The 23,181-nt window shown below is 26.5% G+C and overlaps 8 protein-coding genes across 8 annotated transcripts; 5 read left to right on the top strand and 3 right to left on the bottom strand.

Moving 5' to 3' along the window:
* Positions 1-118: 118 nt before the first annotated feature.
* On the top strand, positions 119-1,216 carry Phum_PHUM429780 (monocyte to macrophage differentiation protein, putative; the record flags this gene model as incomplete). Its single annotated transcript, XM_002429306.1, has 5 exons — positions 119-186; positions 272-359; positions 454-611; positions 689-944; positions 1,022-1,216. The coding sequence occupies 5 exons, from the start codon at positions 119-121 to the stop codon at positions 1,214-1,216; spliced, it is 765 nt and encodes a 254-aa protein (XP_002429351.1).
* Positions 1,217-2,481: 1,265 nt separating this feature from the next.
* On the bottom strand, positions 2,482-3,351 carry Phum_PHUM429770 (methylglutaconyl-CoA hydratase, putative; the record flags this gene model as incomplete). Its single annotated transcript, XM_002429305.1, has 2 exons — positions 2,482-2,573; positions 2,616-3,351. 2 exons carry the CDS (start codon positions 3,349-3,351, stop codon positions 2,482-2,484), a joined length of 828 nt encoding a protein of 275 aa, XP_002429350.1.
* A 486-nt stretch (positions 3,352-3,837) lies between these two features.
* Phum_PHUM429760 (uncharacterized protein) lies at positions 3,838-4,740 on the top strand (the record flags this gene model as incomplete). Its single annotated transcript, XM_002429304.1, has 4 exons — positions 3,838-3,937; positions 4,022-4,145; positions 4,230-4,364; positions 4,470-4,740. The coding sequence occupies 4 exons, from the start codon at positions 3,838-3,840 to the stop codon at positions 4,738-4,740; spliced, it is 630 nt and encodes a 209-aa protein (XP_002429349.1).
* Positions 4,741-5,413: 673 nt separating this feature from the next.
* Positions 5,414-5,746, bottom strand: Phum_PHUM429750 (mitochondrial 28S ribosomal protein S33, putative; the record flags this gene model as incomplete). The annotated part of the gene is made up of 1 exon (XM_002429303.1): positions 5,414-5,746. One exon carries the CDS (start codon positions 5,744-5,746, stop codon positions 5,414-5,416), a length of 333 nt encoding a protein of 110 aa, XP_002429348.1.
* A 2,241-nt stretch (positions 5,747-7,987) lies between these two features.
* Positions 7,988-11,258, top strand: Phum_PHUM429740 (uncharacterized protein; the record flags this gene model as incomplete). The annotated part of the gene is made up of 4 exons (XM_002429302.1): positions 7,988-8,063; positions 9,213-9,304; positions 10,810-11,042; positions 11,123-11,258. 4 exons carry the CDS (start codon positions 7,988-7,990, stop codon positions 11,256-11,258), a joined length of 537 nt encoding a protein of 178 aa, XP_002429347.1.
* Positions 11,259-11,515: 257 nt separating this feature from the next.
* On the bottom strand, positions 11,516-15,457 carry Phum_PHUM429730 (uncharacterized protein; the record flags this gene model as incomplete). Its single annotated transcript, XM_002429301.1, has 6 exons — positions 11,516-11,610; positions 11,677-11,972; positions 12,066-13,756; positions 13,889-14,599; positions 14,765-15,171; positions 15,394-15,457. 6 exons carry the CDS (start codon positions 15,455-15,457, stop codon positions 11,516-11,518), a joined length of 3,264 nt encoding a protein of 1,087 aa, XP_002429346.1.
* Positions 15,458-17,130: 1,673 nt separating this feature from the next.
* On the top strand, positions 17,131-19,391 carry Phum_PHUM429720 (uncharacterized protein; the record flags this gene model as incomplete). Its single annotated transcript, XM_002429300.1, has 4 exons — positions 17,131-17,461; positions 17,560-17,750; positions 17,903-18,103; positions 19,158-19,391. 4 exons carry the CDS (start codon positions 17,131-17,133, stop codon positions 19,389-19,391), a joined length of 957 nt encoding a protein of 318 aa, XP_002429345.1.
* Positions 19,392-20,555: 1,164 nt separating this feature from the next.
* Phum_PHUM429710 (Sulfate permease, putative) lies at positions 20,556-23,141 on the top strand (the record flags this gene model as incomplete). The annotated part of the gene is made up of 10 exons (XM_002429299.1): positions 20,556-20,744; positions 20,817-21,012; positions 21,089-21,312; positions 21,385-21,565; positions 21,675-21,839; positions 21,921-22,082; positions 22,147-22,287; positions 22,375-22,517; positions 22,611-22,778; positions 22,860-23,141. 10 exons carry the CDS (start codon positions 20,556-20,558, stop codon positions 23,139-23,141), a joined length of 1,851 nt encoding a protein of 616 aa, XP_002429344.1.
* Between the last annotated feature and the right edge of the window lie 40 nt (positions 23,142-23,181).

The following is a 23,181-nucleotide window of genomic DNA, read 5'->3' as shown; positions in this document are numbered from 1 at the left end:
TTTTAATAATGATTGATTGATTGATATAACAAAAAGAAATTATAATTAAAATTGCCAAAAATAATATATATTTTTTATTTTTAACAACAATATGTTTTTTTGATATATATCATAAGTAATGTTTTGCCAAGTAAAAAAATTTTGGAAAGATGCTATTGCCAATATTAATTATGAACAACTTCAACAGTAAGTTTTTAAAATATTTTTATAATTTTTTTTTTTTTTTTTATAATTATCATCACATTTAATTATTATTTTATTTTAATTTTAGAATCAAATGGAAAAATTGCAGAGCTGCACCAAACTCTGCATATATTCCGACAACAATAGAACACTGTGCTAACGTTTTAACTCATGGGGTATAATTATTTTTTTTTTTATCTTTTTATGTATTACAAAAAAAAATTTATTTTAATTGTAAATCTTTATTTTTTAATGTACTTTTTATTTTAGGTATGGGTAGTGCCAAGTATTTTAGGATTTTTAAACTTAATTGAAAGATCTCAAAATTTTGCTCAATTTTGGGCCGCTCTCATATACGGAGCTTCATTGATTTTGATTTTTACCGTTTCAACTTCTTTTCATTGTGTATTTTTCTGTAGCAGAGACAGGTACCAAAATAAAAATATGATTTTATATAATTTAATGTTTTGTCGAGTGTGTATGAAATAAAAACTTTTATTTTCAGACAATTGAAAGATTTTTTGCATAGATGTGACAGAGCTGTTATTTACATATTTATAGCAGCTTCATATTTTCCTTGGGTTACCCTTCGTTCATCTCCTGAAGGAACAATTGCTAAACATTTGAGTTGGATAATTTGGGTTTTAGCTTTCTGTGGAATTTCATATCAACAAATATTTCATGAAAAATACAAAAGATTAGAAACATTTTTCTACGTTTTTATGGGTGTAGCTCCTGCTTTAGTGGTTTTAAACAATTGGGTGAGTATCAAGTCAAAATAAAGGCAAAATAAATTAATTTTTAAATATTGTCATACATTATTTAAACCAAATTCTAGACTGATCTGAGTGGATTTCAAGAACTCCAATTAGGAGGAATTTTATATGGTATTGGAATTATTTTTTTCAAATTGGATGGAGCAGTTCCGTGTGCTCATGCTGTGTGGCATCTATTTGTAGCTGTAGCAGCAGGAATTCATTACAGAGCTATTTTACATCACTTGTTTCCCCCAGTTGTTCCTTTTAAAAATTAACTAAACTATAATATTTCAGTTTTTTTAGAAAAAATCATTTTCAATTAAAAATTTATCGATCAGGGTTTGAAAACATAAATAATTTAGAATATTTTATAACTACTTAATCACAGGTTATAACTTGAGCTCAGCCACCAAAAATGGCTTTTTTCTACAGTTTAATTTTTATTCAATCAAATTTTTAGATATTTTTATTACTTGTGTAAAACAACATTAATTTATTCGCAATGAGAAAATAGAAGTTTATATATTTCAGTAATATTTACATGGTTTTATAACGTAAAGTCTATAATATTTAGTGTCACAAAATATTTAAGTAAAACCTCTTTTTATTTTTTATTTTTTTTAGTGATTAATTTGCTCTCTGTAAAATAAAAAATTAATTTTAAAATAATTTTAATTACTGATAATTGACTGTTTTAAATCAATTGTTGTATTGTATCGAATAGTTATTGCCAAAATATTTATATATGTGTGTGTCCTATGACAAAACTTAGTACTTATTAAATTTATTTATATTAAATAAAATATTAATATATATTATACACGATCATAATACTAGTCATTATCTCATGATTTTTATTTTTATTTTTAATTAATTATTTTTTGGAATACATTCCAAAATTATTGTTTTTTTTGTTTTTTTTAAATAAAGTTACGATTGAAATATTATTTTGCCAAAATAAAAAAAAAAAAAAATTGTTTTATTGTTTGTAAAAAAATTTTTTATAGTGAAAATATTTTTTTAGAATATAAATTTATATATATATATATTGTTATTAATTAAATGTATGTTTTAAACGAGTAGTAAATTTGTGCCAAAATTAAAAATTGTATTTGAAATTAATATTTTAAAATGTTTGAACCGGTAAATATTTTGAGAATTATTAATTTTACACATACTCACAAAATATTTTTGTATCTTGATAATTAGTTATGTGTTCCTTTCTGTATGATTTAGGGTAGCATAAATATTTATAAATATGTCTTTAATCAAACTATATAATGAAAGATATTTGTAGTGCAATAATAATTATTTATTTAAATACGAATAAATTTTAAAAATAAATTATAATAAATATTTTGTTTAAAAATATATATTGCATTTAAGTATAAAATGTAAAATAAATTTGATTTGTTTATTTATTTTATTTTTTTTTTTTTTTACAAATTTGTATCATCAAACGTCTCAAAATAAAATTTTTAAAAAAATAACAATTCGTACCCTCTAAATCCAATTCATACTAAAAATATTTTTAAAAAAATTATTCACCGATATAAACAGGAGTTCTTTTTTCTGCAAATGCTTTTAATCCTTCTATTCTATCCTTAGTTGGAATTATTTGTGCATAGCAAGCTTCTTCGACTTTTAGTCCAGAACTTAAACTAACTTTTAAACCCTCATTAATGGCAACTTTAGACATTTTTACACCTATTGGTCCATTCGGAATGATTTCTTCAGCTATTTCTAATGCTTTTTCATAAGCAGCAGTTCCTTCTTCATTTTGTTTTACTACATGATTTACAATATTTAATGAAAATGCTTCTTGTCCATCTAGTATTTTGGCAGTGAAAATTAATTCTTTAGCTTTAGATGGTCCAATTAATCTTGGGAGCCTTTGAGTTCCTCCGGCTCCTGGAATGATGGCTAATTTTGTTTCTACCAAACCCATTTTTGCATTTTCTGAAGCAGTTCGAATGTCACAAGCTAAAGCTAATTCCAAACCTCCTCCTAAAGCTACACCATCTAAAGCTGCTATGACAGGCACTTCTAAATTCTCAATGTCTGTCAACATTGCTCTTAGATCAGAAACAAAATGTCTAACTTCTATGGGACTAAGTTCTGCTCTTTCTTTTAAATCAGCACCAGCACAAAATACTTTGGGTACCAAACTTCTAAAAATAACAACTCTAACATCTTTATCATACTTTATATTTTTAATAGCTTGACTTAGTGAATTAACTAAACTCCTATTAAATGAGTTTTTTCCGGAATGACGATTAAGACCCAATTCTACAATACCCTTATGCTCTTTGTCCAAATATTTAATTTTTAAATTTTCTTCCAAAACTTTGCTGAAATTTCTTCTTAAAACAAACAAGTGGTTAAATTTTATTTTACCCGGAAAAATCATTTTGAAAATTATAAAGTGGCGGGTTTTCTAAATTTCAACCCTTTTACAACAGGGTTACCACTGTAATAAAATTTAAATAAATTCGAATATAAAGAATAATCTTGCAAATGGTGCACTTTTTGACGCATTAAACTTTTTTACTAATTACTATTTTATTTCGTTTTATTTTTATCACAGTTTAAAACTAAAAATTTTAATAAAAAAAACTTTTTACTAACCTAATCTTAATTAAAACCTGTACAGTTAGTTTTATCGAACGTATTTACACAATCATTTGAAATTAACATACAGTTCTGCCATCATGATTTATGCGATAATCATTAACTTATTAATTTCGGTACAATTGCAGTTGAAAACAATTATTTTTTAAAAAATCATTTTTCTAATTTTATTTATTTTATGTGAAGTTAAATTACATCATTGTTAAAACGCACGGTTTATTTATTTGTTTATTTTTGACTTATATAATCGAAAATATAATTTAAAATGAATTTTTTAATTTTATTACTTTTGTCAAGTAGTTTTAAATTAAGTATTTGTAAGACAGCAGAAGATGAGGGTGTTAAATACGCAAATAAATGTGAAGGTATTTAAAACAACTTGTTTTAATAAATTTTTAAATGGATGTTTCAATCACAAATTTACTTAAAAATTTAAAATTTCCTTTCAGTTTGTAAAATAGTTGCTATAGAATTATCCTCAAAACTTAAGGAAACCGGAAAAACTCACGAAGTTATAGAAACAGGCTATTCACTTGATGAAACGAAAAAGAAAAAAACAAAATATCGAACTTCGTGAGTTATAATTAATACTTACTTATCATTTACACACCTTTTTTATTTTTAGTAAACTTCATTCATTTTTTTAATTAATTTTAGTGAACTGAGACTTCTTGAAACATTAGATAACATTTGTGAAAGAATACTTCAATATAACATTCACAAAGAAAGACAAGATAGCACTAGATTTGCCAAAGGAATGAGTCAAACTTTTCAAACGCTCCATGGTTTGGTGTATGTATAATTAAAAAATTTTTTAATTTTTTATTATTCAAACTCAAACTTAATCTGTGCTTTGAAATGAATTTTATAATTTTTCTTTTTTTTTTTCATTTGTAGAAATAAAGGAGTTAAAGTTGAATTAGGTATGCCTTACGAATTGTGGGATAAACCTTCTGCCGAAATAACAAATATGAAAACACAATGTGAATCATTAATTGAAGATTATGAAAATGCTATCGAGCAATGGTATTATAATCACCAACAAAGTGTTTCTTTAGAAAAATATTTATGTAGTGATTTAGTTTTAAAAAATGATAGTGATGATTGCTTGCATGAGACATTAAATGTTGCTAGTCAAAGAAAGGGAGAAACTAATGATGAGCTATAATCTACATAATTAAATTTTAAATTTTCACTTAATAAATTTAAATTTGATTTTAAAAAATTATGTATTTTTATAATACAATGCAAATTGCACTTTAATCTATTTTAAAGTGGTTATCTGCAGTATCCTTGACATTTGCCAAATATTTTATTATATATATAACTCTAAACATTTTATAATTATTATCAGTAAAAGTATGTTGATACTTATTACGAATAATTTATTAAATAAGTTTTAATATTAGTATAAAATTTCTTTTGAAAATGATAAGTAAAAAGTGGCTACCTTAATTGTATCAATTGAGTTTAAAATTAGTCAAAAAAAAAATTTAATTCTTATAAAATAAACTTATATTTTTAAAAAATTAGATGTAAAATTAATTTGTTTTTCTTCTATATGAACATTTATAATTTTATCGCTGTACGTTAATTTTAGTGTGAAAACGAACACTTACTCAAAATATTTTTTAAGAATTAAGTTTAAAAAAAATTTTAAATTAAAAATTTAATCAAATCTAACTATTTGTATTTGTTAATAATAATTTTTATTTGATAACCTTACTTTTCAGCTCATAAAGTTATAAACATCCATTTAAATCATAATAAATAATTATTCTTAACTTCAAATTACACATTTTTTTTATTTAAACTACAATTTTTTTCTATTTTTTTTCTTCTTAACTATTTTTGGAAATTCTCTTCGGTTTCCATTTAGGTTTTCCTCTAGCTAAACGCACCTTTTCCATGTGTTCTACAAAATCTTTGTGTTCATCACGATATAATCCGTACCTTCTTAAATAAACCATTAATTCCTCAATTATTCCATATTTTGGATAATAGTCAACAACTTCTGTTCTTTTATACAATGGTTTTTCTGAAAATAGTTTAACAACTCTCATCGATTCCTGTTGCCTTTTAGTAAGTGGATCTCCAAATATTCTATTTCTTAATCGTGAAATTCTTTCATTATAAGGTGTTTTTACCTGAACTAATTTTAAATACTTGTTCATATTTTCTAATATTTAGTTATATAAGTAATAAAAAACGAATTCAATTAAATTTCTATTATTATTTTTAAGCTTAAAATTATTCATTTAAAAAATCATAATGGCTGCACTGTATTCACAAGTAAACGTGGCAGTAGAAAAAATGTAAACAAAGCATTATGGTTTCGTGTTCTGCACGTATCGGACAAATAACATTTTATTTCATAAATTTTTAATTATTTTTCTATAAATTTTTGTAAACTTTTATAATATTTCTCAACGGAAAAAAGTGAGTTTAATAAAGTATCGTCTAAAAATTTTAAAATATTTAAATGTCATTTAAGTATAAAAGAATTTGGTGAGTAAGTAATTTTTTTAAATTTCACCTGCCTTTTCATAAATCATTAGTGTCTTGTAAAAAATCACTATTTGATGCTGAGAAAAAAAAAAATTGATCAAATATATAAAGTTTTTACACAATAATATTCCAAGTTAATTAAAAAAAAAAAATCTAAACTAAAAATTTCACTATTGACTTTCATATCATTTATGATTATTGACAATTTTTTTTTTTTTTTTTAAATTTTATTTTCTCATTATAACAATTTTAATAAATCAGATAATAAATTAATTATTAAATTTTTTGATCACAAAATTATTAGTTCAAAAGAAGTCAAATATTAATAATTTTGAAAAAAATTAAAAAATTTAATTTATATGTAATTTTTTTGACATTTGAAATTTTACATAAATGTTACAAATTTACTCGTACTCGAATTAATATATGCTATTTTATACTTTCATTTGTCTGTAAGAAAATCATCATTTTCTTTTTTTTTAAATTCATCTTATTAGGCATACAAAAAAAAAAAAAAAAAAAAAAATTATTATAATTTCACTTAAAGCGATATGACATAAATTTATGTTATTCATAAAAATAAATTCTTACTGATTGTCGTTCGATGTGAAATTTTTTTTTTTTTTTTTTTTTTTTAATTTTTTAAAATTTTATTTTATTGGAAAAAAAAATTGAAAATAATAAAAAAATAAAATTTTGTAAAATGCGTAGCAATGCGCTATATTACAAACCAATAACTACTACGCTTCGTTTTTAATATAATATATATTTTTAGACGGATATAAGGTGGGAGCTTAGAGGCCGCTTTATTTAAAACACCTTTATACAAATTTTTTTATATAACGTACAAATAACATTTGTCTTTGTGTGCTGAATAAATAAATTTTTTTTCTCATTTATGAATTAAATTACGTCGAAACAGCAGGATAATAGTTGTAATGAATGTAAGGTAGTATTATTATTATTATATAAATATTTTTATTTTGTACGAATTAATTATCGTTAAAATTAATAATTTTAGCAAGTCACGTCTTTTAATATTAATTTTACCTGCATGAAAACCATCATTTTTTTTTTGCATCCACATTTTCAAATCATTTGATACTCTTAAAAATTTTTTTTCAATTAAATAAATTGATAAAAATTATATTTAAATAAGATTTTAAAATTTAATAATAATATGAATTTTTTTTTTTTTGTAAAAATTTTATTCTATTGATATATATATGTTAAAATTTTTTATTTTAAATTTAATCTTATGCAATGTATTGCTTCATATTTAAAATAGAATAAAGCGAGGACAATCAAATTTTAAAAAAAAAATTTTTTTATTTTATATAAAAATCAGAGTAACATTATATCGTCATCAAACGTTTTATTGTTGTGCGCATAAAATAATTTTTTTTTTTTTAAATTTAAAAGTTTTTTTTTTTTTATTTTGAATTCTGTGTGAATTTTCTAAATTTTTCTGTCCTCCACACAATTTTTTGCTTTGATTTAAATGCGAATTTATTCAGAAAAATGAATTTAAAAAAAAATAATAATAAATAATAATAATTAAAGCACATTTTAACAATTTGACCTTGCTCGAAATCTAATTTTTTAATTGGCAAGTCGTAATATTTTAATTTAATAATTAATAATAAAAAAAAAAATGATAATTTTAAAAGTGTTCATAATGCATATTAATTAATTTTTTTTTTTTTTTTTACGAATTCATTATTCTCTGTTGTAAACATTGGGAATGTATATTTGGCGGGAAAATTTCACGCATGATTTCTGAACGTGTTTTCGTTCTTTTCAGACGTTATCTAAATTAGCCAATCATCGCATTGCACAATATTAATCAAAATTGGTAACTTGAATAGTATCATTCACAATCGATTGATTATTATTTTAAATAAATTATGGGATCGCCGGTTAAATTGTATGTCTACGATCTGTCTGGAGGATTATCAAAAATATTATCAAAATCATTATTGGGTAAGTTTTCGTTTAATCTCAAAAAAAAAAAAAAAAAAAAAAAAATTCATTTACCTTTTTACGTTTTCATATACCTTAATGAATTTTGTATGAAACATTGAATCGAAACCTGAATTTATTATTAATTTATATATAAAATGAAAGTGATGTAATTATTCAGAAAGAATAAAAAGGATTTTGCCTTTTTTAATTATCAAAAAACTATAAAATTGTTTGAAAGATCTTTATTAATGAAAATAATAATCATGTTCTTTGACGGTTGGTAATAATTTCAAATCGTTGTTAAATTTTTACACGTTTAACAGTTGGTAACAATATTAACTTCGTTTAAACGTTTAAACCATCTTGTTTTAAAATTTACTTTTTTTTCTGTAACACTTTTATTTTTATGTTATTACTTTATCAATAATAATTTTAAAGAAAAAAAAAACGAACTTTCGATTGGGAAAACTAACTTTCGTGTCGTTTGTCCAAACGAAAAAACCGTTAAAAAATATTTTACCCTTAATTTATCAACAAAAAAACAAGGAGGGGGGATCTAATGACGCTGGGGATGATTGATAAAAACTTTTATAAAAAAAATAAAATTTCAAATTTTATAGTGAAAAATTAAAATAAAAAAATTTTTACATAAAATAAGGATTTGTTTTTAATTTTTGACAGTATGGCGTGCACTTGGCACAAACACAACAACAACAACAACAACAATCGCGAAAAAATGTCTAATTTTCTTTATTTAATTTTTAAAAATTGATTTTTAAAATTCATGGAAATTTTTTTTTTATTTTTTTGATGTATCAAATTATAGTTTTTGGCAACTTAAGAAAAAAAAAAGTACTTATTTTTGCTATAAAAAATCAATTGATTGATTTAAAATGATGTTTCTCTCTCTCTCTCTCTCTCTCTCTCTCACTAATTTCCTTTTTTTTCAAATAAAAATTGGCGTGAAAATGTGTCGAGAAACACGTGAAATTTTTTGAATTTAATTTCAAGTTTGCATATAAAAAACTAAGTCACGTCGACATAAATTTTTCGCCCCAAATAAAACGTTTTAAATACTTTATTTTGAGCCCCCCTATCCCCCCCGCTTTTCAACGTTTTTTTTTTTTTGAACTAATTTTATTAATTTAATTATTTTTTTTTTTTCAGGTAGACAATTAGAAGGAATATGGCACACGGCTATTGTCGTTTTCGAAAAAGAATATTTTTTTGGATCAGATGGCGTGAAATCGTGTAGAGCGGTAAGTTTAACTTATTATTTATAAAACGGTTTGAAGTTCAATAACGGCCAAACCTTGTACCTGATTTTGACCGTGAATAATAATAATCATATCACATGGAATCGATATTAATAATTTATTATGTTCAATGAAAAAAGTAGTTTGGAAGGGAAATGCGTTTGAAAAAAAAATAATAATTTTTTTCTAATGACGAATAGTTATTTTGATTTAAAGTTCAAAGTTCACGGAAAGTAATTAAATTTAAAATGGCGGAGGGTTTTTATTTTGGTTTCTAATTCGTTTTTTATTTACCGTTCGCCATAATGATAATAATATATATTATTTTGCCCAAGTCGTTATAATTACGCACAGGAAATTTATTATTATTATTTATCGATGTCATTTTAATGTTTTAAAAAAAATAAATAAATAATAATAATATAAAAATAGATTTACGTTGCATCGTATGAAACATTATGTAAATAATAATAATAATAATGTAAATGCGTATTTTAAAAAAAAAAAATTTTTTTCGTTTTTTTTTATGTGGCAAATCAAACTTGCAATGACAAAAAAAATATTAAAAAAAAATAAAAAATAAAAAAAAAAAAGGACTGAGCGTCTAAATTTGGCTCGAGTTTAAAATTTTTTTTTTTTTTTTATTTTTAAATCATCATCATCATCATCATCATCATCATCATCATCATCATCATCATTATTGTGAGTCGAAATTTCGACGCTTGTAGGCGCACATGTGAATATAAATTCATATTATTCTCATATTCTCTGTTTGCCGTTTCTCATTATTATATTAAAAATTTTTTAAAATAATAATAATAATAATAATAATATAAATTTACAAAACGTAATAATAATAATAATAATAGGAAGAAGAAAGGTGTGAGAAATTAATATAGGTATGACTGTTTTTTTTTTTTTATTAATTTTTTTAAAATAATTTTTCCGCGTATGTAATCACGTGTAATTTTTTTATTTTTATTTTTTATTTTTTTCTTAACGTTTTGGGGGACCATATTTTTCAGGGGGGAAAGAAAAAACTGACATCGAAGTAATTAGTTTTTTTTTTTTTTTTTTTTTTTTTACTATTTTTCGTGTGCGATATAATAAGTTTGTAATAATTTTTTTTTTTTTCAATAGTTTTATTAACCGAAAAAATTCAAATTTTAAATTGGGCGTGAATTTTTTTGAAAAAAATTAAGGTTCAAAACCTTTTGATAGTTTTAAATGTATTAATAAATTTTACGTAAAAATTTATTAAAGTCAAAGGAGAATTTTTGTGTTTTTGTGTTAATTTATAATAATTAAATTTAATGGAGTCTAATATGGCGTAATGTATTTATACATTGGCATTTCATAATCTCATACACACTCATTCTCTATTTGGCTCTTTGACAAATATTTTGGGGCAATTTTTATTTTAAAAAAAAACTGTTATAAAAACAAATTTTGTTTTCAAAAGTACTGACTGTCGTTTTTTTTTTTTAACTGTTTGTGTTTGCGTGCAGGGCGGTACGATTTTACAGGAGCCACACGAAATAATTCCTTTGGGAGAAACTTTCGTTCCCTACGCATTGTTCAACGAATACCTTCAAGGTTTGAAAGAATCTCGATTTGCAGGATCCTCATACGATTTACTCAAACACAATTGCAATCATTTCTCTGACGAACTTGCACAATTTCTCTGCGGAACGAGAATTCCAAAACACATATTAAACCTTCCGGATATCATAAGAGAAACGTAAATTTCATATATATATATATTTGAATTCAATTGCGAATTAGTATTATTATTATTATTATTGTTGTTGTTAATTTTAGTCCCGTAGGTTCGACTCTTTTACATCTCATAGAGGGTTTAGGAAGAGGACCCAACATCACGGCTGACCGTAGAAATAGTAGAGAAGATTCTCCCGAATTTTTACAATTGAATTCTGCTATAGAAGAAATAAGGTGAGTTTTTATTATTATTATTATTATTGCAAATACGTCATCAGGTTCGGTACTTATCGGTAACGACAAAGAAATCTTCTCGAACTGAGATGACGTACCCGAATATAAAAAAAAAAAAAAAAGAACACGTGGTTTAAATAAGAAAAAAATAAATTTATATTAATTACGTTTAATTACTCTATGACAAAAATGCAAAATTTTTTTTTTAAGTAAAACATATACGTACATATAAAATTAATGATAAAAACGAACAATATAAAATTATTTTCGGGTACTAATAAAACAGGTACTTGTGAATAAATTAATTGTGATGCGAATAATACTCGGTACTCGGTACTCGGTACTCGGTACTACCCCTTCGATTTTTTGTTGTTGTTGACGTCGTCGTCCCCAAAAAAAAAAAAAAAATTAATTTTGCCGACGTTCTGTCGTCGTATTATTCGATCGCATTCGAATTTTATTCGAATTAGGATGAGAATTCATTCTGTGAAGTTTATCTATGGATAGTTGAACGTTCGCATCATCCGTTCGAACGTTTTCCTCACTGAAATAACGGTAAAACGATCGAACGTTTTCCGCGAGTTTTTTTTTCAATTTTTTCTTATCAACGTACAAATGCGAATTTAACACGTTGCAAACGTTCACGGGATAATCTTTGACGTCTAGTAAATCCGAATCCCGATTTAATTTCGATACGATTTGTAAATTTTTTTTTTTCCTTTCTCGCGACGGGGGTGACTGCGTCGGCGGTGACGGTGACGGTGACGACGACGACGACGACGACGTCGTCGACGATGAATTTTTTTCAAACGATTTAATTTTATTTTCCGTGACGGGATTTTTAGTGAATTGCCATAAAATATTATTTCTGTAAGCGGAAAGATTTGCCTTTTCGTCGCATTCACTTCCGTCCGATTTTTTAACTTCCGGATATTTGTACCAATTCGACGAACTCTCGACTTCCTTCAAATTGTTGTCTTGTTTTAGGTAATCTTTCGTTCTTTCGTATTGACCCAATATGTCTCTCACTATCCGACGATATTCATTCAAATTATTTTCCCAATCGTATTTATTACTTCCGGTTATTTTCTTCCCTCTTTTCAATTCTATGGATTCGCGCGATGAATTTTCTTCGACGGTTCTCGAAGTTTTCGATTCGTACAAAACATTTTCCGGTTCGTAAGGTATGCGTTCTTCTTCGTTTTCCTTCGGGTCTCGTAACGGAGGATTCCGATTGTGACGTTCCGTTAATTTTTTCAAAGGGATTTTATCGAAGAAAATTTTTTTATCCTTCGACTCGATTTTATCGAACGATTCGCTTTCGAGAGTTTTAAATTTAATTATCGATTCGGAGGATTTTATTTTTTCCGGTGATGACGTCACGGTAGATTTTTCTTTAGGTTTGAATACCATGGTTTGATTGAGCGGCGACATTTTCCGGCCGGAGGTTTTCGATCTCGGCGCGTTTTCGTTAGGATTTTTCACGTGCCTGTGAGTTTCGGGGAAATTTTTCAATTCGAGTTCGTCGGAAGGTTTCAAATTTTGAACTTTTATCGCTTGTCTTTTACCCTGATGACCGTGTAATTTTTTTTTTAACGTTTCTTGCTGGACAAGTTTGGATGTTTCGCTAATTTTATCGACCAAATCATTTTGAACGTTTTGAATTTTCAAATTTTTCGATGATGTGTAAAAATGTTTCGATTCCGATTCGGTCGGTTTTTTAAGTTTGATCGTGGCGTTAGACGTTCCTTTCGTTTTCGTCGATATGGAATCATCGCAACGTTTTTTGATTTGAACGGCGTCGACGTCGTCACTTTTCGAAGACTCCATTTTTTTATTATTTTCCAGGTTTTTAACAAATGTTTCGAATACATGCTTGTCACTCGTCACGTCATTTTTTAAATAATTGGATTTTTGTTTATCAATGTCGGTTGATTTTTTTCTGTAAACATTTTCCAAGTGAGTCACGCTTTCTTCATAAATGTCGGTTTTATTTCCGGTCGTACCTTGGAGTGATTCCGATTTTTGTCGTCCGCAAGTATCACCGTTATTAAGGTTCTTTATATTTTTTTCCAAGTTAGGATTTTGTTTTTTCGTATCCGTAATAACTTTCCGGATTTTTTTCGACGTCGATGATACTTTCGAACCGGAAACTTCACGTTCGCAATTGGACGAATTTATATTTTCGTTTACGTAACGAGTGTCGGATAAATTATTTTTACCGAATAATTTTTTCACCGAAACTTCCCGACTCGTACCTTCGGCTAACCTTTCATTCGATCTTATTTCCGGTGGTAGACTTTGGGAAAATTTCGTATTTTTAAATTTTTTATCGGGAAAGGGTGGAGTACTCAGAGCGAGGAAAGCTTGTTCCAACCTTTTAACAATTGACCAATCCTTGACGATTTCACTCGGATCGTTTTTTTTATCGAATTCGATTTTATTCGTTTTCGAAATTAATTTTCTTTCACTCCTTTTCGGAATTGATTTGTCTCCTTTTCCCTTCGACATTCTTCTTCGTACGATAAAATCCGATTCGGGATCATCAGCAGCGGCAGCAGCAGCAGCAGCAGCAGCATAATCATCATCATCATCATCACCACGATCATCACGTTTTTTTATGATTTTCTCGACGGGTTTTTTAATAGTCGTTAAATTTAATTTGTTTCCCGATCTTTTTTCAAGTTTTTTCACTTCCGACAACGTCAGGGGGCATAATTTTTTATCGATCAATATGGAATTTTTAATTTTGTCAACGTCACGTGACGTCTTATCCACATTAGTATCGTTGTTTGTTTTTCCGGCTTCCATTTTATTTTCCGGTAGTAAACCATCGCCGTTCCAAGATTTCAACGAACTTTTACAAATTCTTTGAAGTTCGACTTCGACAGTTTTTCTTAACATTTCGTAGGATTTGATACCGAAATATTCAGGGTCGAGTTTTTCACTTTCCAAATCGAGAGAATTTGATGATCGGCTAACGACGGTCGTGTCGGAAGGTTTGATTTTACTCCTCCAAATCTCCGTAACCTTTTCCGTTTCGTCGTTGAAAGGTATTTCGATTTTATTCGAATTTTCTTTCTTTTTGAAATTTTTCGTCAAACCCCTTTTCTTTTTGTTGTCGACGTTTTCCAATTTGGGTGCTCTGATTGCTTTTTCGCTACTCATTCTATCGATTTTGTTGTACTTTTCCTCTCTTTTACAATTCGATATGGTTTTTTTCATTTGATTTTTTTTTACGGGGTTCGAGGGGGTCGCTTCGCAGTCATCAATCAAAGTTTTACTCTGACTGATTTCCGGATTTTTGTGTAAAATCCGAACGGGTTCTAATTTTTTCTTTTTACCCTTTGAAATTTTTTTCGAATTAATTATTACGAAAACGTTATCATCTTTTCTTTCGAGCGGTACTTCTCCTTCTTCTTCTCCCCCTTCTCCCCCTCCATCTTCTTTTTCTTTTTTAGAAATTTTTTCTTTTTTGATTTTTTTCCTTCTCGTCATTTTCTCTTTGACTTTTCCTGTCGCGTTTTTTTCAATCGTCGCAACCCCGGTATTTTCTAATAAATTCAATATGGATTTCATGTATTCGTTATCTATTTTCGAAACGTCTTCTAGAAGGAGAGGTCGTCCGGATTCTAAAATATTATTCATGTTCGTGAGAGATTCCAACAATTTGAGTAAATTTTTTTCACGTAAAATTTCATTTTTTAAAAAATCTTGAAAACATTGAATTTGGTCGTTGTCTTCGTCGTTTTCGTCGTTTTTGTCGTCTTTATTATCATCATCATTCTGTTCGTCTTTTAATAAATTTTTCTTGGGTACAATATCGACGGAAATGAATTTTTTCAATTTCGAATCATCTTCTTTGTCCTGTGGTTGGGATTTCGTTTGTTGATTTGTTGTTTTGTCGGGATTTTCTCCTCGTGAAAAACTCGCCTCCCTTTTTTTTTCCTTTTTCTCATCATCATTTTTAACATTTTTAAGGGGGGGTGACGGCTTTGGCGACGGCGACGGCGACGGCGACGTGAGAGATTTCGAATCGTTTTTATTATTTTTCTTTTTTAAATTTAATGTTTTTCTTATTGTTTTCAAAAATGGTTTTGTCGTCGTCGTCGTCGTCGTCGTCGTCTTAAAACTATTACCTTTAGATTTTTTTAAATCTTTTTCGTATTTGTAAAAATATATTTGAGATTCTAATTTGATCATTTTAAATTGATTTAAATTACGTTTGGGAGACTCGCGTTTTTTTTTAATTTTTTTCATTCCGAAATTTTTTTTTTTTTTTTTTTTAATTTTTCCCACCGTTCCCATCATTTCCTTACCGTTTGTGGAAGATGACTCGAAATTTTTTATTTTTCCCGTCGTTGTCGTTTCTTTCCCGTTGGATGATGAGTCGACATTTTTTATTTTCCCTACCGTTGTCGTTTCCTTCCCGTTTGTGGAAGATGAATCGAAATTTTTATTTTTAATTTTTTTTTTTTTCATAAAATTTCCCGCGGATCCTTTTGATTTTTTTTTCCTCCTTAATAATATTTTCAATGGCGACGATGATTTTTTTTTTTTAAATTCTTTTTCGCTTAGTAAATTTTTAATTTTTTTTCTTTTCACATTGCTGCTGTTGTTGTTGTTGTTGTTATTTTTTTTAACGATTTTTATTCTGAAAAAACAAAAAAAAATTACAATTTGTAAAAAAAAAAAAAAAAAAAAAAAAAACCGTTAAAAGATTCTATAAATTACTTTTTTTTTATATTCACAAGTTTTTTTTTCTTTTGTAATTTGTTATTTTTCATTATATATATATATATATTTATATTTATATAAAAATAATTTGTTAATCAAATTTAATTTTAAATCCGCATCATCGATTCGAATCTATACATATCCCTAAAAACAAACAAAAAATTATTATTATTATTATTATATTCAATATGTTGAAAACGGTTACACGTATATATGGTTATCAATAAGTTATTCATTATCATGACGGTTTGAAAAATTAAAAAATTTCAATTTTTTTTTTATGAATATGTAAAAAAAGAATATAAATATAAATACATTAAATTTTATTTGTAGTAAATAAGTATTTTATCACAAATTTCGAAAATTAAAAACGGTTTTTTTTTTAAATAATTTCACTTTAAAATTTAAATCAAAAATAAATTTTGAATATCCAAATATATAAATTTTGTTGTTGTTGTTGTTGTTGTTGTTTTCGTTTTTTTTTTTTTATTATGTAACGAACTCGAAAATATAATTGTGCAGGGAATTTTTTTTTTTTTTTTAAATCAGATTGGTAAAACTGAATGTTAAACCGGAAATGGTTAACGATTTTTAAAATTTCGATTTGGTAGATATTATTTAATTAATTATTTTTTATGTGTTCAATGTGTCAAGACGTCATTCATTGGCATTAAAAGCTAAAAGAAACGAAATAAATGAAAAATTAGCGAAAAAAGAAAGAAAAAGAAAGAAAAAACAGAAAAAAGAAGAAAAAGAAAGGCAGAGAATAAGAGACGTCGAAAAGGAATTAGAAAGAAGCGGGTATCAATTTAGGTACTATACGAGTGTGCCTTGATTTTTTTCTTTTTTTGTATTGAATGCAATTACACACACACAAATATATCGCTATTAACTTTTTTTATTGTTTGTTTGTTTGTTTGTTTGTTGGTTTTAATAATACCTGAAATCGAATCGTGAAGTATTTCCGCTTTGTTTGCATATTTGTTGGCGACGATAATTTTTTTTTTAATGGTTTAAACATTTAAATTTTTACAAATGACGTGTCGTTGCGTTCGTTTATTATTATTATTATTATTAATTTTGTCCTTTTTTTTTTTTTATTCGTTAGAAATTTACCGGAAACAAATTATTCACAAGATATGGCTGAAAGCGATGGAGCCGCTCATCAAAACGGCGAACCCGTTGCAACGGAAGAAGAAATATCGGCTGTGACGCAAAAAGCAAGAGACGTCGTGGCGGAAATAGAAGCAGAAGAACGTAAAGAATTGGAAGAATTAAGGAGCAAACAAAAGGATCCTCCGATCACTTTTAAAGATGCTGTCGACGTAAAAGATCATTTTAACGCTCTCGTGAGTTTGGTCGATGGGAAATTAAACGATGAGGAAAAACAAAGTCTGGAAGAATTAAAACAATACATGATACTCGACGAAGGTTCCTGGGCTTTGGGCGATGGTTTTTTAAATTTTGTAGGTGAGCGCGTAAAAAAAAAAAAAGGCTTCGTTTAAACGAAAAAAAGGTTTAAGGATAAACACCTTTTGATATATGTAAAAAAATTTGTTATACTCCAGGAAAATTACTTCACGACGAATCATTTAGCAAGGATGTGAAAATTAGGTTACTCAACGTATTGGCTGCTGCGGCTCTTAAAGATGACGTCATACTTTTATTACATCAGGATAGAAGAGATCACGTGCTCATGAATTATGCGGGAAACGTGGAAAGGATAACGGTCGAAGAACAACAAGCGTTATCATTAATGGTAAAATAATTTTTTTATTTTAATTTACTCCCTTTCGCTCCGCCCTCCTCCCCTCTGCTCCGCCTCCTTCCCTCCCCCCATCTCCTCCCTCCCCCCTCCTTTTCGTTATCAGTTATCAGTTATTTTATATTGAAACAATGAATTGGTTACAGTTTGCAAACTTATTCGAAAATTTAAGCACATCCGAATGGCTTTTGTACATATCAGAATGGGAGCATAACAATTCGAGTCTGAGTAATATTCGTGTGACGACAAAAGTTGGGATAAACGCTCTCCTGTCGGAAAATCCCGTTTTGCAAGATCGAGGTTCGGCAATAGTACACAACATGGCTTGCAAGGAGGTAAAAACTGTGGTCTGTATCTCAACGGGACAAAGGAGATCCTATATATTTATCAAAAAATTTTTTTTATTTCCTTTGTTTGTTTTTTTTTTTTTTTTTTTCTAACGAGAGTGATAAATAATAATAATAATAATAATAATAATAATAATAATAATGAAAGTAACTTGATTGATTTTTGATTTTGTTTTAAGATTTTTCTAACTCAAATATTTTTTTCTTGTACAAAATTCAGGTTCAGGTATCGTTAAGTAATAAAAAACAAACAAAAACAACAAACAACTATTCCTCCTCCTTCCTCCTCCTCCATTAATTATTATTGTCATATTCTTTCTCTTTAAAAATTTCAAAGAAGCCATATTTATTTTTATTAATTATTATTATTATTATTATTATTATTATTGTGAGACGTTCGGTCGGTCAATTTTTTTTTTATTTATGATCGAAATATTATAAATATTTCTCCTTTGTCTCGATTTTTTTTTTTTTTTTTTACATTTCACCACAACAGATGATAATCCATTAAAAAGAAATAATAATAATAATAGTGTTAATGATAATAATAGTTGGTAAATGAATCATTCATTTCCATAATTTCAGAAAATGCATCAAAATAAAAGTCTTCGTAGATTATTACCTCCTGGTTGCATATCAAAGGTAGATCTGTGTGCACAAAAAAAATAAAAAAAGGAAAAAAGGAAAGAAAGTGTTTTAATCATTATTATTAACTTGTTTCGACGACAGGAAAAGAGAGAAAAAAAATTTGTTGTTGTTGTTTGTTTGTTTTGGTTGTTGTTGTTGTTGTCGTTAACAAAAAATTTTTTTTCTTCGTCGAAATCGCTAATAGTAAATCCAAAAGATAATAATAATATTAATAATAATAATAAATTTCGATTGGCTAATTAATCAAAATAATAATAATAATAATACGTGCTTCTTTATTTTTATCGTGTGTTGTTAAACAATAAATCTTTTTTTAAAAAAAAAAAATGTCGGCGACGAAATAGTTTTAAAAAAATTTTTTTTATACATTTTTTATTTTTACGTTTTCTCTAATAAATGATTTCAGGTTTTCGACGACGTGGCAGTAGAATTAACAATGGCTTTGTTACAATTTTTAAACAACAATCCGTCCGAAGAATATTTATTTAGAGCATTGAAATCGTTGGCGAGATTTTGTCAGATTTCCGGTCAGGAAGTGACGCAACTCATACAAATGATCGGACCCGATCCGAAAAAATTCAAAGGAAAATCTCAAAGGATCGACGAACAAATCGGAATTATATCAACGAAATTACGTTAATTATTTATCCTCCTCCTCCTCCTCCTTATTAATAATGATAACTTTTTTTTATTTACGCGCGTTTGTTTTATTTTTTTTTTTTTATGTGTTAATAATTTTTTATTTAAAAAAAAATTAAAATTTTGCCGCCATTTTTATATGTACATAAAATAATAAATAATAAAAAAAAAAAAAAAAGGAAAATTAATTAACAATTTTTTTTTTGTATTATTACGTCACTGTCGACTATAAACTTTACAAAAAAAAATTTTTTTTGTTACCTTTTTAATTAATTAATTAATAATTTATTATTATTATTATTGTGATAGAGGTAATAAATTACCTTTTTAAATTATCATTATTATTTTTTTTTTTTGTCTCGTGTTGGAAGATTTATCTCGATTCGTAATAATACGGATATTATACTTTTAAGTGATGTACCTAGTTACGCCCCTGAAATACTAAAAAAGAAATTATTACGTAAATGTAATTGCCAAAAATTATTATTATTATTATTATTATTATTATTTTCCCGTTATTTCAACGACAGTCGTTTATGTCAAATCGCATTAAAAGCTTTGTCGCCGTCATTTTTTTTTTTTTATTTATTTTTATCAAGTTTTTATTTATTTATTTATTTATTTTGTTGAACGATAAATAAAATTCTTATTAATTATTATTATTATTATTATTATTCTTATTTATTAATTATGTAACTTATTAAGTTAAGAAATTAAAAAACAATTTTTTTTTTGTTTTTTCTGTAGAATGAAGTAGAAAAAAACGACGACGACGCCGACGTGTTTGTTAACGAGAGAAAAACTAAATAAAAAAAATTATTATTATTATTATTATTATTATTATTATTATTATTATCAGGGCAACATTTTGATATTAAATCGCGAGATTTTGATAAGATTTTAAATTTCTGTTGTTTTGTTTAAAGAAGTAAGTAAGTAAGTAATAAATCAATCAAATTGTGTTTACATGTGCGTTCGTTGGACGCCATTTTTTTTTTTTTTTTTTTGTCAACGGTAAGAAAAAAACGTTTTTTTTTTTTTTTTTAAATTTAAATTTGGTTTTGTGTGCGATTCGAATTCATTCTTTAAATTAAAAAATTTAAATTTGATTTATAACCGGTTGGTTGGTTTTTGAAAAAAAATTGAAATTTTAAATGATTTGAAAATGTCAAATGAAAAAAATTTAACGGTTTTTTGTAAGAAAAAATTATTAAGACACGTACCGATATTAAAATGGATTGGAAAATATAAAAAATCAGATTTTGTCGCGGATACCGTCGCTGGAATAACTTTAGGTTTGATGCTTATACCTCAAAGTATTGCTTATGCCGTTTTGGCTGGAGTTTCTCCAGAGGTTTGATTATTTTTCACAAAAAAAACAAAACTTTTTTTTTTTATATATTTAATTTAAATTCAATTTTTACAGTACGGTTTGTATTCATCGTTCATGGGAGGTTTTATTTATTTTGTTTTTGGTACCGTTAAAGAAGTTTCCGTTGGTCCCACGTCATTAATTTCTTTGCTCACGTTTGAATTTACTTCTCACATGCCGTTGGAAATTGTTTTTTTATTTACATTTTTATGCGGTTTTATCGAATTTTTATGCGGATTATTACATTTAGGTAATTTAAAAAAAACATTTTATTCATAATTTTCATAAATAAAACCGTTAATTTTCTCTCCATTTTTCTCTCGTAGGATTTTTAGTTAATTTCATACCGATGCCGGTTACGACGAGTTTTCAATCTGCCACGTCTATTATCATTATCGCATCGCAATTGAAATATTTTTTCGGTTTGAATAATATCAAATCGGGAAGATTTTTAAACACGATTTATAACGTTTTTTATAAAATACCTGAAACTAATTTGAGTGACGTCATATTAAGCATTTTCTGTTGTGGTTTTTTACTATCGTTAAGGGTTCGAAAACCGTTAATATCACATTTAAATAAAAAAATGTCTGGATTTTTTTAAATTTTTTGTTTGTTTTAGCAAATAAACGAATTGAAAATAATGAAAAAAAATAAAGAATTGAATCAAAATGAAAAAATATTAAAAAAAGTGTTATGGTTGATTTCGATAAGTAGAAATGCATTTTGCGTTTTGATTTGTGGCCTTTTCACTTATGCTTTTATAAATATTGGACAAAAAGAACCACCTTTTGGTATAACAGGTTAATTTTCTTTTTTATTCTGTGGAAATTATGCCTCTCACATGATATCACACACAAAGAGAGAGAGAGAGAGAGATTAAATTATAATTATTAATGAAAAATTTTTTAGGAAATATACCATCAGGCCTACCAACATTTCAATTTCCACATTTTTCAACACAAGTAAATAATAAAACTTTATCATTTGTTGAAATATTTTATGAAATATCACCAGGTTTAACGGTTGTACCATTGATATCAATTTTAGCCAACATAACAATTGCTAAAGCATTCAGTGAGTAAAAATGTCTCCCCATTAAATGTTGATTCAAAAAAGTTTATTATTTATTATAATTGACATTTTTTTTTTGTTTAGGTGGAACTTCTTCTGTTGATGCCACACAAGAAATGTTAACACTTGGTATTTGTAACATGATGGGTGCCTGTGTTGGTGCAGTACCATCATGTGGTGCTTTTACCAGAAGTGCTGTATCAAATTCGAGCGGTGTAAGAACACCACTATCAGGATTATTTACCGGTAATTATTTATCATAACTTTTTACAAAAAATTCCTTCAATAACTTCACTTTTCCTTCTTTCAGGTACCATATTATTATTCGTCATAAAATTTTTAACACCTTATTTTTATTACATACCAAAAGCAAGTTTGGGTTCTGTTTTAATATGTGCCGTCATTTTTATGATTGATGTTAAAACAATGTTTTTACTATGGAAATCAAACAGTAAGAATTTCAAAAAAAAAAAAAAACATAATCGTGAATTTTATTAATAATAATAATAATAATAATAAATTTTGTTTGTTTGTTCAGAAAGAGATTTCCTTTGTGCCATGATAACTTTTTTCATGTGTTTATTTGTCGGAGTTCAAATCGGACTCGCTGTCGGAATTGGTTTATCCATGTCTTATTTATTATATTTATGGACGAATCCGAATATTCAAATAGAAATCAAAGCAAGTTTAAAAATAATTTAAAATTTCCCCCCCCAACCCCCTACCCCCCTCGATTTTAATAACATAATAAAAAAAAATTTTTTTCTCATTCAGACGACTAACGAATGTTGTAATTATTATTTGGTCACACCCGACATTGGATTATTTTATCCTGCCAGTGACGTCATACAAAAAAAAATCAACGATAAATGTACCATTGATGACGTTCCAGTCGTTATCGATTGTTTACATTTAAAAGGTATCGATTATACAAGCGCACAGGTACGTAAATTTCCTTTTTTTTTTTTTTTTTTTGTTTTAACTAACTAATAATAATAATGATGATTATTTTATTTTTTAAAGGGCATTAAAGATTTGATTAAGAATTTTCAAAAAAATTGTAAAAAACTTGCTTTTGTTAACGTTAATAAAAATATATATACGACTTTGAAAAATTTAAACGTTGAAATGACCGTTAAAAAATGTTTTCGCGACCATTACGAAAACGGAGAATTATTCCTTCATTTAAATCGTGACGATTATACGAATCCATTAATTTTATTAAAAACCGTTAAAGATTTTAATAATATTGATGATTTAAATAAATTACCGGAGGAAAAAGTATTACTGCCGAACAAAGAGTAAATAATTAATATATATAAATTATCCGTCGTGGGAGAGAGAG

Source organism: Pediculus humanus, genomic scaffold (assembly GCF_000006295.1).
Source record: "Pediculus humanus corporis 1103172108195 genomic scaffold, whole genome shotgun sequence".
Lineage (NCBI taxonomy): Eukaryota > Metazoa > Arthropoda > Insecta > Psocodea > Pediculidae > Pediculus > Pediculus humanus.
This window is presented reverse-complemented; position numbering and strand designations above follow the sequence as displayed.